Source organism: Peromyscus californicus, unplaced genomic scaffold (genome assembly GCF_007827085.1).
Source record: "Peromyscus californicus insignis strain IS unplaced genomic scaffold, ASM782708v3 Scaffold_4__1_contigs__length_199733344, whole genome shotgun sequence".
In the NCBI taxonomy this organism is placed as follows: Eukaryota; Metazoa; Chordata; class Mammalia; order Rodentia; family Cricetidae; genus Peromyscus; species Peromyscus californicus.
Window position 1 is genome coordinate 46,385,466 of NW_026294562.1, and position 20,417 is coordinate 46,405,882.

A 20,417-nucleotide genomic window follows, 5' to 3' on the forward strand; every position below is an offset into this window, starting at 1 on the left:
AGTTTAAAGTCTGTTTTGTTGGGTGGTAGGATAGCAACACCTGCTTGCTTCCTGGTTTTATTTGCTTGGAATACTTTTTCCCATCCTTTCACTTGAAGGTGAAAGGTACTTACCTTTAAAGCTGAATTTTTTGTAGACAAAAGAAAGATGGATTTTGTTCCTTGATACATTCTACTAGCCTATGTCTCTTGACTAGAGAGTTGAGGCCATTAATATTTAAATTTATTGCTGAAAGATATGAGATGATTGCCATCATTTTTTTTTTGCTGTTTATGTTCTTTTTTGTGCTTTATATATTTAGTTTCTTTTTAGAGTCTCTTGTTTATGCTTATCCCTGTCTTCAGTTCCAAGTATTGCATCCAATATTCTCTTTAGGGTGGGCATGAAATTTTTAGGCTTTTTGTGACATGGGGAATTTTTATTTCTCCTTCTACTGTGGCAGATAGTTTTGCTAGGTATAATACCAAAACTGATAACCTGATTTTGAATGAAGATGGAGAGAACTGACTCCTGCAAATGTTCCCCTGATCTACACACACACACACACACACACACACACACACACACACACACACACACACACACATACACACACACACCCCACATACAACATAAATAAATATAATCTTAAAATATATTTTAAAAAGAACGTAGAGTAGAAAAATTAATAAAAAGAGTAAATTATATCAAGCTAAAAGGATTTTTTAAAAATTAAAAGACAAAGCCTGGGAGCCTAATGAAATGTCTCCATAAGGTAAAGGCGCTTGCCTCCAAGTCTAATGATCTGGGACTCACATGACAGGAGACCACTAACTCCTGCAAGTTGTCCTCTGAGCACCCCCCCCCACGAGTGCACATGTGTGAACTGTGCACACTCAAAAAAATAAAATGTAATAAATTTTTTTTCAAAAACAAGCCCTTGGAGAATATGAAGGAAAATAGCAAGAAGAAATTAACAACAACAAAACTTACATGAAAATAAAATTTCAAAACATTTAAAAATAAAACACATGGGTTTTGAATTGTAGGAGAGTACTATTTACAATTTATTTTAAATCTAATCGTCTAACTCTGTTGCAATAAATTTGAAGGACTCACAGAAATATGACTTAAGAAATACAAGTTGTAAAACTTAATGAATGAAATATGGAAAATCGACTTAATGTATGCCAAAAGGAAAAAAGCAGCTGGGCAGTGGTGGGGCAAATCTTTAATCCCAGCACTCAGGAGGCAGAGGCAGGTGGAGCTCTGTGAGATGGAAGCCAGCTTGGGCTACAGAGTGAGTTTCAGGAAAGCCAGAGCTATACAGAGAAACTCTGTCTTCGAAAACAAAAGTAAACAAGTAAATAAATAAAAATAAGAGGAAAAAAAGCCCAGAAATAACTCTATAGATTGGAGTACTGCTATGCAGTAAGCAGTGTGCATGTTAATTCAGCCGAGCTCACTGAATTACCACATTAAGAACTCACTGTCATCACTTGCTGAAAAGCATTTAGCAATTGCCGACTCTTCCGTCTCCTTAACAATTTAGGAGGAAGCCCTTAGCTTAGTTTGATTAGATCTCCAAAATCTACAGCAAACAAACGTTGAAGAACTCTTACTGGCTAAAAAGTTTCTGTACCCTGATATTGAGTCTCTCTGCCAACACAGTAATCCAAATCAAACCAAATCAAACCGAATTAAGATAAAGACCAGGTTTAAATGAGTAAAATGCTCCCGAATGATTTTTTCGGCCAGAAAGGAGACCAAAAACCATCTGGCCTTTCTGGTGGGGGGTGGGGGGGCAGTTTAAGTACCCTGTAGGTGTGGTCTTGACCATCTCTTGGGGAGGAGCCACCGTTGGGTGGGTTTTCTGAGATGAGGCAGAGTTGGGGGGGGGGGTGGATGTGGGAGGGGGCTGAGGTGGAGCTTCCACCTGAACACTAGCTTGAAAGACATAAACAGTCCTGAAAGTATATATGGTAGAAAATGGACAGCGCCCGACCTGGTGATGCACATCTTTAATCCCAGCACTCAGGAGGAAAGGCAGGTAGAGCTCTGTGAGTTTAAGGTTAGCCTGGTGTACATAGTGAGTTCCAGGCAAGCCAAAGTAATGTAGTGAGACCCTGCCAAAAATATAGGTGGGTGGGGAGAAAAAGGACAAGACTCAGTTTGTGGAAAATAAGGACAGAAAGGCCGAGCAGATCTGCTGGCACATTGTTAAACCACTAGGAAAGCTCAGCAGGGAAGCCATGCAAGCCAATGCACCAAGACGGGATGGTTTTGAATGCAGAAGCAAGAACCAATTAGAATGTGTGGAGATAATAGTTCCCTGTTTGTAAGAGCTATAAGAAGTAGCTAGGAAAAATGTTAATATGCAATCAGGAAGGTTTATCAAAACGTTTAAATGACAGATATTAAATAATTGGTGATAGTTCTGGAGATAATATGAGGAAATGATCACTTTCATTGTTGGAAGTATAAGCTGATAATTTTTTTTTATTGTGGACAATTGGCAGTTACGTAGTATTTAAAATGGGTCTTCCTTGTTCTAACTGTGGTCATGCAGCATAAAGAAATACTCACGCAACTGTCCAAAGAGCTAGGTGTATACAGAATGTATACAGAAGCATTTTCCTAAAACTTAGGAAACGTAATTGCGCACAGATGCAAGACTGTTGAACTGGTGGATACCACCCTCTCCTGTGTAATATTCGGCAGCAAATCCAGCACGAGCACAAAAATGTTCCTGAACATACTGAACCGACAGCGCCATAATCAATCATATCATTTGGCTTGCGTTCATGTGGTTCAAGCCCATTCACGTCTATCTAATGCATGCTTTTGTCTGTGTGCCCAGAAAACAGCAACAAAATATACAGGGCTTTCTCTGGCTAAAGGCAGCAGTGTTGAGAGGGTGGGAATGAAAGGTGACTTGACATTTGACTCTGCTTACTTCAGGGTTTTGATTTTAAAAAAAGAAGAAAAAGCATGTTTTTATGTCTGACAAGTAAATTTATAATTTCCCCTCAGAGAAAATTTGCAAAATGCAAATATATAATCTGTTATTCTTTATTCCCGTGTGTCCATCCTTTCTTTGTGTTTCTCCTAGTTCCTTGTCTACGTGAATGGAAATGAGCTTAGAACTTTAACAACAGCCAAGTAGTGATGGCGCACATCTTTAATCCCAGCACTCAAGAGTCAGAGGCAGGGGGAGTCACTGAGTTCAAGGCCAGCCTGGTCTACAGAGCGAGTTCCAGAACAGCCAGGGCTACAGAGAAACCTTATCATAAAAAAACAAAACAGCAACAACAACAAGAACAACAACAACAAAAGCCCTTTAAGAGCTTTGGGTCCACAGTGTTGATGTCTTTTCTTAAACTGTAGCCCACAGTAAAAAAGTAAGGCTTTCTGCAGAGTGAAAGGTAGTGAAGGCCAGGGTTGTAGCTCAGTCTAGTGCTTGCCTATGCATAAACCCTGCATTTGATCCTGCCGCACCTCCCTGTGTGCACACGAATGGAAAATTCCATCAAGCAAGGCTGGGCATCCAGTGACTCACACAGACAGGGGCTGTTCTAGCTCGTGTCTTTGGAGGAAATCTGTTCACGGCTTAGTGTTTCACAATCCACCGCAGGTCATACTCCACTGTTTGAAAAGAGTTTCCCACATCTACTCTATGGACCCTGACAAAGCTGTTTCTCCTGCACAAGTTTGTTCTATTTTATGGGCAAAAGGCTTTGCTGTGGTGCTGCCTTACCTCCAGAGCTTAGATCTCTTGAGCTCTGTACCTCTCAGCAAGTCATCTGCATTAAATTCTCTTGAAAAAATTCTGTTATGGACTAAAAGCTTTCAAAGTGACACATGTTTCTGAGAGCTTTCAAATCCTGTTTGGGCAGAATGAAGAACAAGAATACTGTGATGGGAGGCATGCACTGGGCATGCCCCACAGCCGAGCAGGCACTGAATGTACCTGGGACAGAAAGTCTCCAACGAGGGCCCATTTCTCAGTACAGAGTGTCAATTTAAACTAGTGTGAATTTACAAAAAAAGAAACAGAAGTACTTTAGAAATAGATAAGAACACTCTCCCCCGATGACATAATCATTAACTTGGTTCAGGGAGGCCTTCAGAGAGGGATTGTTTGTTCAGTGTTTTAGAAAGATAGTCCTCACAATCTCTGACTTTCAAGGGAGGCCTTTATCTCTTCAAAAAACAGACACCCTCCATAGCAGCTTGTTAACGGATAGGTCATCCCAGGGCCTGAAAATATTAAAATCACTTTGCCTACCAGTCAGCTCTGATTCCTTTGCCAAAGTTGTATGTTCCCAAGTCTCCCAGAGATGGGCTGTGTCATTGAACAGCATACAGGAGACACCTTCACACTATATGTCATGTCTCACTCACCTACGAGATAAAAGTGTTCTCTTTCTTTTGAAGAAAATGAAGGAGAACAGGGCTTTTAGGAGGCTTCAGAGAAGTAATGGAGGCAGAAGCAGGATTTTCTTCTCCCCTTGTCTCTTCCCAGTGTGGCCCTTTGCACTCTCTCCTCGACAGTGTTTATTCTGCAGTGATGCACAGCAGAGCTGTGGTCTGAGGCCAAGGCTGTGAGTGACACCCTAGCCAGCCTCAGCTGCCGCTTCTGATCAAGGGGCTAGAACAGCTGACCCAGAGAATCTACGGTTTAGTGGAGGGACACTTGGACTCTCTTTCTCTTTGTAGTAGTAGGTATTCTGTGATTCCTTTAGGACTAACATTTAGACCTTTGATTTTATGTACAACTAGAACTTCAAGTCTAAGACCCTCCTCTGCCCATGATTTTTCTATGCCTCCCAAGTGATTGTTTTTGAAAAAAAAAAAAAATGACCCAGTTTGTTCTTTCCACAAACCTGAGATGAATCATTTCAAAAGATCATGATGATTTGCTGCCTTTTTATTCCCATGTCTGGTCAGCTTGAGAGCCATGATTTTTCTATAAAATAAAAATATTCTTCTCTAAGTTCTCCCTCTGCCCCCCACGCAGGTTTTTCCACCGATGCAGTAAGTCAGATCAAGCCAAATGGAAAAAGCGTAACAACAGGTTTCCTTGAGCAAAGCTACTCCTGGGCAGGTTCTCCAGTCCCAGAGATGAAGACCAGCATGCTGTGGAATTATCCTCTTGTACACTGTAAAGATTTGTCACTCAAATTGGTTTAATAAAACACTGATTGGCCAGTATCCAGGCAGGAAGTATAGGCCGGGTGGCCAAACTAAGAATGATGGGAAGGAGAAGGGCAAAGTCAAGAGTCACCATCCAGATGTAGAAGGAGCAGGAGATGAATGTGCCATGCTAATAAAGGTACTACCACATGGCAGAGCATAAATAAGGAGTATGGGTTAACTTAAAATGTAAGAGCTAGTTGGTAATAAGCCTGAGCTATTGGCTGCACATTTATAAGTAATATTAAGCCTCTGAGTCAATTATTTGGAAAGCAGCTGCCAGGTATTTGGGAAGAGGCCCTGATTACACCAGAGAAGGTGCACCCACAAATGAAAGCAGGGAGACGTTATAGGTTGTAGGCAAGGAGTGGTGATGTGTCTGCCAATAACTGGGTTTGTACCCAAGAATGGCCAAAGCTGAGCACTTTAGGTAGGGACCTGGGCAGCTGCAACTTCAGGGGAGGAAGCTGCAGTAGCTGCCAAGAGTGCAGAACTGGGCTTTTTGGTGCCTTTCCTTTGTTCAGGGACTCTCTGAGTGGGTGGGGTTTGGAGAGAGAGACAGGAATGGGGCTTTCCAGATCACACAGGGGTGAGTTGGAGGTTCCAACTGAACAGATATCTAAAGTCTTAGCTATGTGGGAAGCTGAGGCAGGAGAGCTAGTAATTCAAGGCCAGCCTGACAACATAGTGAGACCATCTCACTATGGGGAAATGGCTCAGTGGGTAAGATTGCTTGTGGTGCAAGCAAGAGGACTTGAGTTCTGATTCCCAGGACTCATATAAAAACTGGGCAGGCTAGGCATGGTGGTGCATGCCTTCAATCCCAAGTACTTGGGAGGCAGAGGCAGGTGGATCTCTGTGAGTTCAAAGCCAACCTGCTCTACATAGTGAGTTCCAGGATAGAAAGGGTCACATAGGAAGACCCTGTCTCAAAAAAAAGCAAAAAACAAAAAACCCACCCCCCCAAAAAACCCAGAATAATAACAACAATAAAACAAAAAACTTTTTTTTTTTTTTAAGTTGGGCATGGCTGCATGTGTTTGCAAACCCAGCATTAGGGAATGGGGGCAAGTGAATCCTGGAAGTTCTCTGGTCAGTCAACCTAGTTTATGTGTCAGTGAGAGATCCTACCTCTAGGCAAGAAGAAGAAGAAGAAGAAGAAGAAGAAGAAGAAGAAGAAGAAGAAGAAGAAGAAGAAGAAGAAACTCATTGTCCTCCTCCGACATACATACCTGCACATTCATGTGTGTATACACCCACACATACATCATACATCACATACACACAAATAATAAATAAAGTGAATCAGTTAACTAAAGGATTCTTCTCCAGCTCACCATCCCATCCCCCCTGTCTCTCTAAGAGAGAAATCTTGTGCCCCTGGCCTAGGCGGGAGACTATCAGCCTTGCTGGTGCTTGGCCTTCCGAATTATGCAGTGGTTCTGTGGGTTTAGGCCTCATGTCAAGAAACATCCAGGCAACAGAGGACCTGCTTCATTTCTTCAGACACTTCATAATCTCATGTGGAAGGAAGAAGGGTGCTTACTAGAGCTGGCTAAAGTTTTACCTTTAAATAGATAGACACCTCTGAGAGGGGCTTGCTTTGGTTTTGAGAGGCCAGCAGCTTCGAAGAGAGCCGACCAGCAGGAAGACAGGCTCGAGCCAGAAGGAAACAACAGACTACTGACTGCTACACAGCACTGGGTTGCTTCCAGCGTCATCCACAAGCGTGAACTCCAGACAGATGTCACACTCTGCCACCACTGCCAAGTGAGGCCTTTTGACGGGCAGGAAATTGCTTTAGACTTTAATTTCCTATATTATTATTTTTATTCGTATGGGTATTTTGCCTGCATGTAAGTCTGTGCACAATATGTTTGCCCAGTACCTGCAGAAGCCTAAAGAGAGTATTGGATCCCTGGGAACTGGTGTTAGAGGTGGTTGTGAGGGTGCTAGGAGTCGAACCTGGGTCCTCTGCAAGAGCAGTCAGTGTTCTTAACTACCTCTCCAACTCCTCGATTTTACTTTCTTCACCTCAACCTCTAAGCTAAAGGGCATTTTAAAATAATTCCCAGAGAATGTAATAATGTGTGTGATATTCCTTTTGCTCAAATAAGGGCAATGTGATATTGCTGGCATGTATTAGTTGGAGAAATTTTATGCCTTCATCTGAGTGGGTTGCATAATCTCTGGGGAGCCTGATGGACTGTCCTACTCAGGAAACTTTAGGGTGGAACACTGATCTGGGGGGAGAACTTTTAAATTAGAGCATGAATAGCCTCGACTAAATTCAATTCATGCTCTCTTCAGACCCACCTCAGAGCCTGCACAATCTGGTCACTGACCTCATTGAGGGTGCCTGAAGGAATGGGCGTGGGGAGCAGCCTCTCAGAGGACTCTCTCACGCAGTTGGTACCTTTTCCAGTCAGGACAGCTGCACTATGCTGTTCAGAGCCTGTTCTTCAGGTGTCAGCATAAGTCTGTAGGTGAGAGCCTGCTTCCTCAGAGATTTGGGGAGCTGTTTCCCCCCTTCTTTGCGGTCTCCTGTCTCCCTCCCACCGCCACAGTGGAGTGATTCATTCAGTCTGGTGGTGGGAGAGGCAAAGGCCTTAAGCTCAGGGCCTCTCCACGTCTGGATCTTTTTTTTTTTTTTTAAATCTTGAATTTTTTAAAATTTATTTATTATGTATACAGCATGTATGACTGCAGACCAGAAGAGGGCACCAGATCTCATTACAGATGGTTGTGAGCCATCATGTGGTTGCTGGGAATTGAACTAAGGACCTCTGGAAGAATAGTCAGTGCTCTCTGAGCCATCTCTCCAGCCCCACGTCTGGATCTTACCTGTCTCCGGGCAGCCTACAGTCTACCTGACTTTTGCCTTTTTTTCTCTAGCAAATTCACTAGTGTTTTCCTGCCTCTGTTGCAAGGCAGGATGTGGCAGGTCTGTCATTACCACCTAAGTCAACTCCATTCGTTGGGGAAGAAAGGGAAGACCAGTTTTTGATGTGGTTTGCAGTTTTGCTGACAATCTACCTCCAAAGTGCTGAAGGTTAGGCGGGATCTGGAATTCTGCTGGATATAGGGCAACTCCAGACAACGATGTACTGCATCCTCCAGTCAAAACCAATTCAAATATAAAAAATAAGTAAGGATAGGAAGAGCAGAGGCTAATATTCCATTTCTATAGGTGCTTATTATACTTCTGATAATAAATTTCATTTGTGTTCAAAACCTTGGAGGGAATAGAGTCGGTTTAATTAGTATTACAAAATCCCAACAAGGGTGATCTTCCTTAAATATTGAGGAACCCAGCAAGGAGCTTCAGGATTCCACCTCTATACTGTTGCTCTGTCATAAGGGGATGGACTTACATAGTTCCAGTTAAAAATCCTGAGGAAATGGCCTCACGTCCACCAAAACAGCTGCCATCAAAAGCAGCAAATCAAGCTGGCTCAGTAATGCAGGCCTGTAATCCCAGCCTCTCAGGAAACTAAGGCAAGAGGAGAGCAAATGGGAAACTTGCCTGGGGTATGCAGTGAATTCAAAGCCAGCCTTGGTAACTCAGTGAGACCTTGTCTCAAAGTACAGAGATTAAAAAGAGGCCTGGGGATGTAGTTCAGCCGTAGGGCACTTGTTTTGATAAGTTAGAAAGAGAACCATCATATGATCTATCTTACACCTCTGGATATCCAAAAGAATTGAAATCGAGGCCTTGGAGTGTTGGCACTCTCCTTTCTCTGTGTCCTGACCTGTGGAGGTGCAAGCATGCTGTCTCACATTCCCGCTACCATGGCCTTCTTTACCAGGATAGACTGCACCTCCAAACCTGGCAGCTACCTGGAAACAGAGAGGCCACTGGAGCTGTGGAGAGGGACCAGGCGATGTCTCAAGCTGCTAGTGTCATTAACACAGTGGCATATGCATATCTGTAATCTAAGTACAAGAGTTTTAGAGGTTCCAAGTTATCCTTGGCTAATTAGTGAATCTGAGGCCGCTCAGATCACATGAGACCTTGTTTCAAACAGAAAAAAAAACCAAACAAACCATATCCTCAAGATGCTAGTGTTTCAGGCGCACTAGATGTAATAGTTAATAGAACCTTGCTCCAAGATTCCAGAAAGCCACAAAGGCCAGGAAATGTAACAAGACATGGATTCCTTACACGGAGCCACTGAGAGACCATTACTGCATGCAGCTGTGAAGGAGAAGCCTGAATTGCAGCGGAGATCCCAAGAATGTGGAACATGGAGCCTCTTCATGGAAAGAACAGGCATTGAATGGCGCTAGCCAGTGAGAGAACTTTGTGGGCTACAGACAACAGAAGTGGAGGGGTGGGGATGCCAGATCTGTTGGGAGGACAGATGATGCCGAGAGCCTCAGGTGCTGAACTCAGAACTGTATAATCTGGTGTTTGCTCAGTTGAGCAGCGTTGCTTTGGTCCTGCCTTTCCTTGCTGTGCTCCCATGCCGCTGTGCTCTCATGCCGCTATGCTCCCATGCCATTGTGCTCCCATGCTACTGTGCTCCCATGCTACTGTGCTCCCATGCCACTGTGCTCCCATGCTTCCACTTTGGAACAAGCTTACTCTGTGTTGTTGTATTTTGAAAATATGTAACTTTTGTTTTTTTTTTTTACAGATTTATTTCTTTTTATTTTGAGTATGGGTGCTATGCCTACACGCAAGTCTGTGCACCACATGCATGCAGTGCCCATGGAGACATAGGATCCTTTGGAACTGGAGTTACAGACAGTTGTTAGCCATGTGAGTGCTGCAAACAGAACCATTTCTGTGGTTTTCCTACAAAAGGAGAGGTGAGATGTTTATTCTTTTTGTGTTTTACAAGCCAGAAAAATAAAACTAATAAATAAACCTCAGATGTTCAATCTGAGGTGACAGAGTGGAAAGTGCAGAGATGCTTTTGAGAAATAATTTTTAAAACATTTGTTCATTTAGTGTGTGTAGATGGTGACGGCTGGGTGCCACAGTGCTCATGTGGAGGTCGGAGGGCAACTTGCATGAGCTGGTTCTCTCCTTCCACGTGTGGGTTCTAGAGACGGTGCTTAGGTTGCCAGGCTTTGAGGCAAATGCCTGTACCCTCTGGGCCACCTCACCACCCCACTAATTACTTATTTCTATTTGAGACAGGGTCTCATAGTTCCAGCAGGCCTGGCCTTGAATTTCTGGTCTTCCTCCATCTCCCAAGTGCTGGGATTAGAGGTGTACACCAGCACTCGTGGCAAAGATGCATTGTTTAAAGCATTGGAATAGATAGGAAGGTTCCTGCATGATTTATGTTTTCCAGTAATGTATTGTACTCCAAATTCAGCCGTGTAAGGTTATATGCAATTTCGAGCCATAAATATTTAAAATAAAGCCTTTTTGCTTTTGTAACATCACCTCACACCTTGGCTCAGTAAAACACATTAAGTGCTGGTTTTCTGTGGGGATATGTAACTCAGTTTAGGTAGCCTCTTCACATGGATAATGAATTTAAATGTCTGGGAGATGGTGCAAATCACTGAAAGTCCTCCGGATTCGGGGATGAGGCCTTGGCCAGAGCTGTGTAAAGGAGGCGGAAAAGCAAGGTGTACACATGGTATATGCCTTCCAGCCCTCAGGCTCCCTCCTGCAGACAGCATACCTTTTGCAGGGGCTGGGCTACTCCCCCCTCATTCTGACACTGTGGTTAGTGAGCGCTGCCTATCCCTGTCACTCTGCCCTGCTGGGTGTGGAGTGGGCGTGTGGCCCGAAGGCACTGGAGTCCTTCCCAGATGATTTTCAACCCAGAAACAGGGACGGAGAGTCCCTGCTTAATGACACAGGTGGTGCAATCACTAGCACTGGTTAGCCCTTGGGGCAGCTGCCAGAGTGAGTGACAGAAACGCCGTGAAGACCGAAGTCAAAAGGACAGCGTTTATGATTGTTTAGCTAGTCCCTAACGGGCAGCTGTACCTCAGTCCCCCAGAATGAGGTTTGGTATTGCGACTGTCATTTTTCTTTCACCTAAGCTTGTTGGAGTTGTATTTCTATTACTTTCCATTAAAGGAGTCTAGGAGTGCAGCTCAAGACACTGAGCACAGGCCAGCCAGCGTGCTCAATGAATAAAGAAATGTAAAATAATAAGAAAATGAAGAGGGCGCCGGGCAGCGGTGGCGCACGCCTTTAATCCCAGCACTCGGGAGGCAGAGGCAGGCGGATCTCTGTGAGTTCGAGGCCAGCCTGGGCTACAGAGTGAGTTCCAGGACAGGCTCCAAAGCTACACAGAGAAACCCTGTCTCAAAAAACCAAAAAAAAGAAAATAAAGAGGATTAAGAAAGTGACTGCCTCACCCCGTCTTTTGAAGGGCAAGCATTTTATTTACAGCAGGGAGGAGTTCTGAAAGTAGGTTTCCCAAGAAAATGGGTTGCTTGCCATACCCTTAGGGAAGTTAGCCGTTTTCAGCAATTGCAGAAAGACTGGAGACCAGGACAACGCCAACATCCAACTTGGTGATAATCAGATGAACAGAAGTGGGAATCAACATGGCATGTAAAGATGTCACAGACCTACAGAGAGAACTGGGAAACCTTAGCAAAGGCTGTGGAAGGCCCAGCAGATCCATGGCTGTTGAGACAGCAGCACTTTGTAGGGGACAGAGGGAGGCTTCAGGAACCCTCCGTTACAACCTGGATCCTGTTGGAAAGGATACACTGGGAGATTAGCCATGGCCAGGCAGACCATCACCATATGCTGGTTCAACAGCTTCCACTGTTCATGCCTTTCATTTTCCAGCTCTTGTCTGATCATGCAGGTTCAGCTCTGTGTTCTGCTGAGCTGGCTTCCTTCCTGGGAGAAATGGAACAGCTTTACTAACAGCCTTAAACTACTTTTGAAAACAAAGCAGTGTGCATACGAAGGACTGTTTTTGCTAGAACAGTAATACAGTGATTTGCTGTCCTCTTCTTGGTCTGATGACTGAGAGGCTGTGGACCCTGGACACATCCTCAATTTGGGAATTAGGGTGTAGCTCTAATGGTGGCAGAGAGCTTGCCAAGCAAGCATGCGTTCCTGGTTTAATCCTCAGCACTGGAACCAAACCCAAACAGAACAAAACACACTTAATTTGAGTTCACCTGTCCCCTCTGTGAAATGGGAAAACAGGTACCAGTAACAAGAGATATACTGCTGAGGTCACAGGCTATGTACCCTGCAGCACCAAATTATCCTTTTGGGTCACTTTATAAAGTAAAGGAGCTTGCTGTTCAAATTTCCAAAGGTCTTATAATAAAAAACCTAGAGGTCGCCGGGCAGTGGTGGCGCACGCCTTTAATCCCAGCACTCGGGAGGCAGAGCCAGGTGGATCTCTGTGAGTTCGAGGCCAGCCTGGGCTACCAAGCGAGTCCCAGGAAAGGCGCAAAGCTACACAGAGAAACCCTGTCTCGAAAAACGAAAAAAAAAAAAAAAAAAAAAACCTAGAGGTCGCCGGGCGGTGGTGGCACACGCCTTTAATCCCAGCACTCGGGAGGCAGAGCCAGGCGGATCTCTGTGAGTTCGAGGCCAGCCTGGACTACCAAGTGAGTTCCAGGAAAGGCGCAAAGCTACACAGAGAAACCCTGCCTCGAAAAACCAAAAAAAAAACAAAAAACCTAGAGGCAGATATTGGGGTAAATGCTAAAAAATCAGAGGGACAAAGGAACAAGTCATTGCCATGTCTTACCTCACCAACTCCATGAATCCTCTGACTGAAATACTCTGAGTCCTCACCTGAAAGGCTCCAGCCAAAAAAGCCTCTAGCTGAAAGGGATGCTTCTGCTGAAAAGCCTTTAGTTCCTGTCTCTTTACGCCCTACATACCTTTCTCTGCCCAGCCATCACTTCCTGGGTTTAAAGGCGTGTACTTCCTAATACTGTGATTAAAGATGTGTGCCACCATTGCCTGACTCTGTTTTCTCTCCTAGACTGAGTCAATCTCATGTAGTCCAGGGTGGCCTTGAATTCACAGAGATCCAGATGGAGCTCTTCCTCTCAAGTGCTAGGATTAAAGGTGTGTGCCACCGCTATCTGGCCTCTATGTTTAATCTAGTGGCTTGTTCTGTTCTCTGCTCTTCAGGCAAATTTATTAGGGTACACAATATATCACCATATTTCCCCTTTTTTGTCTAAAATAATAAAAAGGTTATAACTAATATAAGAAAAACTATATACAATAAGTACAATAACTATATATAATATATACAGTCAAGAATTACATTAACAATGTCCAGTCCATAAACATTTGACAAATTCAGAGAAAATATTCCATTATTTATCCTATTTTGGTGAGTCCAAAATGTACCTAATTCACTTTTTATCCTAACTTGTATTACCAACTGAATACTATCTTTTGATATCTTTCAAACTTATACATTTTACATGTCTTTAGTGAATTTCTTTCCTGAATTTGTTAGCAAGGAAAACTATAACTATCGAGTCTTCAACTCAGTCAGAGACCCAAGGAGGAAATAATATTACCTGAGTAAGCAGGAAGTGCAAACAAGCGAAAATAGAAAAGGAACGAAGACACTTCCTTTTCCTTCTTCATTTCCCCCAAATATCCATAAGGGAAGAGAACCCATAGCTCCAACTATAAAAAGTATACCAGAGGTAATCTCATCTCATCCCTCGTGGGGCGTTTTCCCAACCACCCCCACAGTTCCCCAGAGTTTTCTTGAGTGCGAGGAGCAGGAAATACTAGATAGAAGGATTTATTGCGGAGAATATCGCGGAGATAAACAGATAGAAAATAAAGGATAGCCTCGAGAGGGCCTGGAACCTATTCCAACGGGCCCTGACTGTCTCTTCCCCAGGGTTTTTATAGAGACGCCAAGGGGTGGAGCAAAAGACCTCCTCCCCCAGCACAGCCAAGTGCAGACCATCCCAGACACCTGCACTCAGGCCCGTGGTCCTGATTATCCTCTATGCGGACCTGCTGGGTAAAGCCACGAGGAACCCGAGAACGGGCTCCCACAATCCCTAAGTATGTCCTCCCTGCTTGCACTGTCTCTTCTTCCTCCTGGTCCCCTCTCACCAGGACAGGAAGACCTGACTAGAAAAGTCAGAGGATCCTAACCTTTTTTTGTATGTACTAACAGCTCAAAAATAACACACCATATGTGTGTAACCAAAGCTCTGCCATCGTACAAACCACACACCTAATAAAGAAGCTTTTTTTTTCTATGCTGTCCACAAAGAAGGGAGGGGCCTACAGAATGCAAGTGCATCCTTGGGTGCCCTTTCTAGATCTGCTTTGCAAAACAGGCATTGAAACATAATGTTGAAGATTGAGTTGTACTTCCCTCCATATCTTCTCTTTTTCTAGCCCCATATTTAACCAGTTAGTTGGGCATGATCCTTGTTTATGGGGAAGACTCCAGGTAGAACTTTATACAGCTTGTGACCAGTTGTTGAAGAATATTATTTTAAGGTGTGTCACATTCTTTTATGTTGCATTTGTTTAACTCTGTGAAGCTGTGTTACTGTGCCTGTATAAACACCTGATGGTCTAATAGAGAACTGAACAGCCAATGGTGAGGCAGGAGAAAGGCTAGGCGGGGCTGGCAGGCGGACAGAATATATAGAAGGAGAAAATTGGAAGGAGAAAGAGAAAGAGGAAGGAAGTAGCCAGCAAAGGAGGAGGACTCCAGGGTCAGCCACCCAGCTACACAGCCAGCCATGGAGTAAGGGTAAGATTTACAGAAGTCAGAGAATGGGGAACAACCCAGAGGCAAAAGGTAGATGCGATAATTTAAAGTTAATGAAAGCTGTCAAGAATTATATTCTTATAATTAAGAATAGGCCTCCATGTGTGATTTATTTGGGAACTGGGTGGCAGGCCCACCCCAAAAGATCAAAAATAAACCACAACAACCAGTAGGCTCAGTACTGACTGTATGTAATGTGAATAATAACAGACATTTAAAGCTTTAATTGTTTAAAAATTGGGAAGTTGGGTGTGATAGTGCACAGCTGTATACCCAGAACTCAGGAGGTTGTAGATCATGAGTTTGAAGCCACCCTGGGCTAAATAGAGAGGCTTTGTCCAAAATAAAATAAAATGCAAATTAGGAGACATCACGTTAAAATCTGGAGTCCTGGATTTTCTTCCATTCTGGAAGGTACTTGAACAATCTCCTTTGCTCCCCTGGTAACAATAACCAGCTGTATCACAACTCTACCTCTCGGGAATATAGCAGGCTGTTAATTGGGATAGCTGGTACCACTGTCTCAAAGAACTCTCTAGACATCAGAGGCACCATTCCAAAGAAGCTGGTTCTCACCTGTCTTCTGTCTCATGTGTACTATTTTAGTAAATTAAAAAAAAAATAGGAGCTTCCAGAGAAGCTAGGAAACAAGGAGGACCCTAAGAGGGATGCATGGATCGCCTTGGGAAGGGGAAACAGATGGGATCTCCACGAGTAAACTGGGGATAAGGGGAGGCAATAGAGGGTAGGGGATGGGGATGAGAACATGAGAGAACGGGATGGTCGAGCTGGGGGAGGGACAGAGTGGGAGAGCAATGAAAGAGATACCTTGATAGAGGGAGAGATTATGGGGTAAGGGAGAAACCTCATGTTAGGGTAATTCCCAGGAATCCACAATGATGACCCCAGATTAGACTACTAGGAACAGTGGTGAGGGTACCTGAACTGGCCTACCCTGTTAATCAGATTGGTGATACCCTGTCATCATAGAGCCTTCATCCAGTAACTGATGGAAGCAGATGCAGAGATCCACAGCCAAGCACTAGGCCGAGCCCCAGGAGGGAAGAGGGATTATATGAGCAAGAGGGACGGGGTCAAGATCATGATGGGGAAATCTACAGAGACAACTGAACCAAACTCGTAGGAACTCCCAAACTTTAGACAGATAACTGTGGAACCTGCATGGGACCGGATTAGGCTCTCTGCATATGGGAGACAGTTTCTTAGCTTGGTTTGTTTGAGGGGCCCCTGGCAGTGGGATCAGGATCTATCCCTGGTGTATGAGCTGGCTTTCTGGAGCTTATTACCTGTGGTAGGACAACTTGCCCACCCTTGATGCAGTGGGGAGGGGCTTGGTCCTGTCTCAACTGAATGTACCAGGCTTTGCTAACTCCCCATGGGAGGCCTTACCCTTTTGGAAGAGAGGAAGGGGTGTGGGACGGGGGTGGGGGTGGGGTGGAGAGACTGGGGGTAACAGGTGGAGGGATGAGAGGATATCTGTGGTTGGTATGTAAAACGAATAATTTTTTTTTAATAACAAAAAAGTAGCTTAATTCCAGCACTTGGAAGGCAGAGTTGAGCAGATCTCTGTGACTTCCAGGCCAGGCTTGTCTAAGAGCTAGTTCCAGGAAAGCCAAAGCTACACAAAGAAATCCTGTCTCAAAAAACAAAGAAACAAAAAACAAAAAACAAACAAAAAAAGGAGCTAAAACCAAATCAGATGCATCATGGGAAAGGACGTGTGCAATTAGGAAAAATAAATATATGACCAAATCTATCAATCAAAGCAGAGCACCACACAAACTGTACCTCTTAATAACTAGACCCTCGTTTTCTTGAACCCCATGGAGTCCTTGAGTGCTCTTTCTCCTATGGCCCGCTGTCAGTCCTGACATGTCCCTCTGAAATCTGCACTGTCTCTTCTCTGAATAAAAGTTATCTCAATTCTTTCCAATTCTGTTTGAGCCCTTATTTTCACTTCTTTAGTTAACAGACCGACTCAGACTGTTGGGAGCCTAGGAGATCCTTCCGCCATCCTGGGGGGCCTGCCAGTCTACTGTCTTTGTAAGGGAAAGTGAAGGCAGAGAGACATCCGCTTCTTGATTGCACTGATCTGAAAAGGACAAACTTAGACATCTCATTGGTGGATTCCCCACCACGTGGCTGCTTGGATACAAGGGGAGCTGCAGCGTACCTGACAGTTCTGGCAGCCGCTTCCTGATGATGACCCTATTCTATGCATGAAGAGTACAGATGTGTGATGGTCATTATGAATTCTGCCACAGATGGGCATGTGTTGTGGAATATTTAACTAGGCGAAGATATGTTACATTTGTTTATTTATTTAATGATGTAAGGATGTGTGCTTAATTATGAAAAGATGTGTTGCTGTTTTCACCTTGCCTGCCTAAGGTTTATTAGACTGGTCTAATAAAAAGCTGAATGGTTGGAAATGTGGGGATGGGGGGTGAGTTGGGGGGGGAAGGCTGGGGGTGGGAAGAGGAGGGGATCTGTGGTTGGTATGTAAAGTGAATAGAAAATTTCTTAGTAATAAAAAGGAAAAAGAAAATCTGAAGGGTCAGTAGCTAGGCAGGAGGAGGATAGGTGAGGATGGTGGGCAGTGAGAATACATAGGAGAAATCTAGGCTCGAGAAGAATCAGAGAAGACAGACGAGGGCGAGGAGAAAGAGAGGGACATGCCTAGGGCCAGAAGCCAGGCAGCCAGCCAGAAACCGCTGCAAAGTAAGATATACAGAAAGCGAAAAGGGAAAAAGCCCTGAGGCAAAATGTAGATGAAGAGGAACAGATTAAGTTATAAGAGCTAGTGAGAAATGAGCTAAGCTAAGGCTGATCATTCAAAACCATTAAGTGTCTGTGTGAGTCCAGCTCCTACCTTTTGAAGGGTTCTTAGGTGGAGGAGAGAGGAATGAGGAATATCAGATAGAGAGAAACACAGGATAGCTTCGAGAGGGCCTGGATCAATACCCAACAGCTTTGTCCTTTATTGAAAAGGGCTTTTTACAGTATGCCAAGGGGAGAGGCAAAAGACCTCCCCCTTGCAAGATCAAAGCACACTGTACCAGCCAAGTGTAGACCCTTCCAAACACCTGGTAACCATGCCCCTGGTCAAACCATCCATTTTGCAGCTCTGCTGGGGAAAGCGTGCTCAGATTCTCTGACCCTGAGTAAGGCTTATATTCTCAGTTTACCACAGTCCTTTTCTCGTTCTTATTTCTGTATAGTTCCTAGAGGGATGCATTTGTGGCTCTATGTCTCTGCCCTCAGGGCGGCGGCTAGCTCTTAAGGAGGTGTAGAAGGGGCAGATTTTATTTACAACAATAAAGACATCCACGTTGTACAGGAAAATGTTTAAATTTTAAAATATGTATGTATTGGGCTACGGATGGAGATTTTCCTGGGTTTGAAGGAAGATGCACAGATCAGTGGCGGTCCAAGGCAGAGTGTATGTGTGATCAGCTTCCATGAGATATGGTCCTGGAAACTAGGCCTCCAGGGAGGAATGGCTATGTGGCATGTCTTAGCATATGGAATGATAGCATCTGTGTCCCTTATAGGGCCCAGGAGTAGACAGAAACTAAGAGACGAACAGGCATATAAACCTGGACAGTAGAGATAACAGCCATGTTTCCTGGGGACAGAGGGCAAATTGAATGTGTGGTCACTTTCCCTGTCAGTGGGCAGGGAGACAAACCCAGCATTGCACCAGCAGCCTGAAGAGTCCCTTCTCCCTTAGTGACCTCTGCTCACATAAAGCCAGATCATTGACTGTGCAGCAGAAAACAATTTCAGGGCAAGTCAGAGTGAAGCGGTTAGTGAGTTTATTAAATATTTAGACAGAGACTCATCTGAGGAGGATAATGCACACTGAAGACAGATGTCACACTTAGGTGTCTTTGCAATGGCTGAATATATGATCCTGTGGCTTTAAATTACAGGCCCACAGGCTGTCATTTACAAGAATTTAAAGATTAAGCAAAGTTTAAAACTTTTAGTAAAAATTAAGTAAATGTATGAACTGGTTTAGTTATTTCTCTTAAAGAATTTCCTTTTGATAACAGAATTGTAAAGTGTTTTTATGAGGTGTGTGGTTGAGATTTAGGGATGAGAGGTCACAAACACTCTGTTTTCACACATTTATTTACTTATTTTGTAGGGAGGCACACATATGCCATGGCTCAGGTCATCAGGCTTGGTGGCAAGCCCCTTTGCCCACTGAGTCATCTCAGTGGCCCTGCTGACAAACTTTCTGCCTCTAAGCAAGCTGATGCTGAGAGCTGAACCTAGGGCTTCTCGAGCCGTCACTGAGCTGCATCTCCAGCCCGAGTTGTTTGTTTTTAACACCTTTATTTGGGGTGTCTTCAGGAGAACACGCATTCTCTCTGTTGTTAATTTTGGCTTTGTCAGTTGTATTGAATTTTTAAAAATTGTTATTTTTTTAAATTTTGTGCATATGGGTGTTTTGTTTGCATGAAGGTCAGAGGTGGGTGTCAGGTCTTCTGGGACTGCAGTTGGAGATGGTTATGAGTTACCACGTGGGTGCTGGGATTGAACCGAGGTCCACTGAAAGAGCAGTTGTGACTACTGAGCCATCTCTCCAGCTCTGTATTGAGTTTCTTGATCCTCATAGTGTTAGGGACTTTTTTTTTTTTTTTTTTTTTTTTTTTTTTTTTTTTGTATGTGTTAGGGACTTTTAATTTTTCCTGTCCTACTATCTTGCTTCATCCCTATTCACTCTCTGGGACTTGTGTTTAGAGCTCTAAGAAGACTGAAGGCAAACACTGCTCTAGCAGATTAATTGCAGCTGTGTGTGTGTGTGTGTGTGTGTGTGTGTGTGTGTGTGTGTGTGTGTGTGTGACTAAAACCACTCTATTATATAAAACAGTGGGTACATTGCAAATCTTATCTGAGCTTAAGGGCTAGAATTGAAATTATTCAGCGATGTAATTTTCTTTTTGCTTTTGTTTGTTGTTTTTGTTTGTTTGTTTCAAGACAGGGTTTCTCTGTGTAGTCTTGGCTGTTCTGGAACTTGCTCTGTAGCTGAGGCTGGCCTCGAACTCAAGATCAGCCTGTCTCTACCTATGGAGTGCTCAGACACCACGCCCGGTTCCAGTTATGCAACTTTTCTAATTTAAGGTTCCGAAGAAGGCAGTGACATCGCTCTATTCAGCTTTTCCTAAAACTTTTGCTTTACTGTACCCAAAGTAGTGTTTCTGTTCTCGGCCACACACCTTTTACAGGCTACAGAAAGCAAAGAGCCTAAATTCCCAAAGGATGGATTGCAAGCCTGTCAAACCGAGGTCGTAGATGCTGTGGTTGGTGCTAACGCTCAGTAGGCACTTTTGCCTACTCTTGGCATCCAATGCACTCAAGAATTTGGGAAAATGTTTTTATAGTAAAAAAAATCTGGGTTAAACTGCAAAGTAGAAAAAAAAATTCGCTTTAAAAATGTTCTGAACTTCAAAGGAACTGCTCTTACATAGAAGGGGCTTTCTTGTTCCA

General features: G+C 43.9%; 1 protein-coding gene across 2 annotated transcripts in view; it reads left to right on the plus strand.

Annotated features, from left to right (window-relative positions):
• Cep78 (centrosomal protein 78) overlaps window positions 1-17,294 on the plus strand; it is a 59,776-nt gene extending 42,482 nt beyond the window's left edge. The window contains exons 16-17 of one of the 2 annotated variants that reach the window (XR_008222945.1): window positions 9,816-9,990; window positions 16,884-17,294. Coding sequence is in view for 1 of the 2 variants with exons in the window: in XM_052761313.1 (XP_052617273.1) it covers window positions 9,816-9,936 (121 nt within the window). In the remaining variant the exon portion in view is untranslated. Of the gene's footprint in view, window positions 1-9,815; window positions 12,488-16,883 lie in introns of those variants that run through there. The other variant, XM_052761313.1, reaches the window with a different exon arrangement.
• Window positions 17,295-20,417: the final 3,123 nt, after the last annotated feature.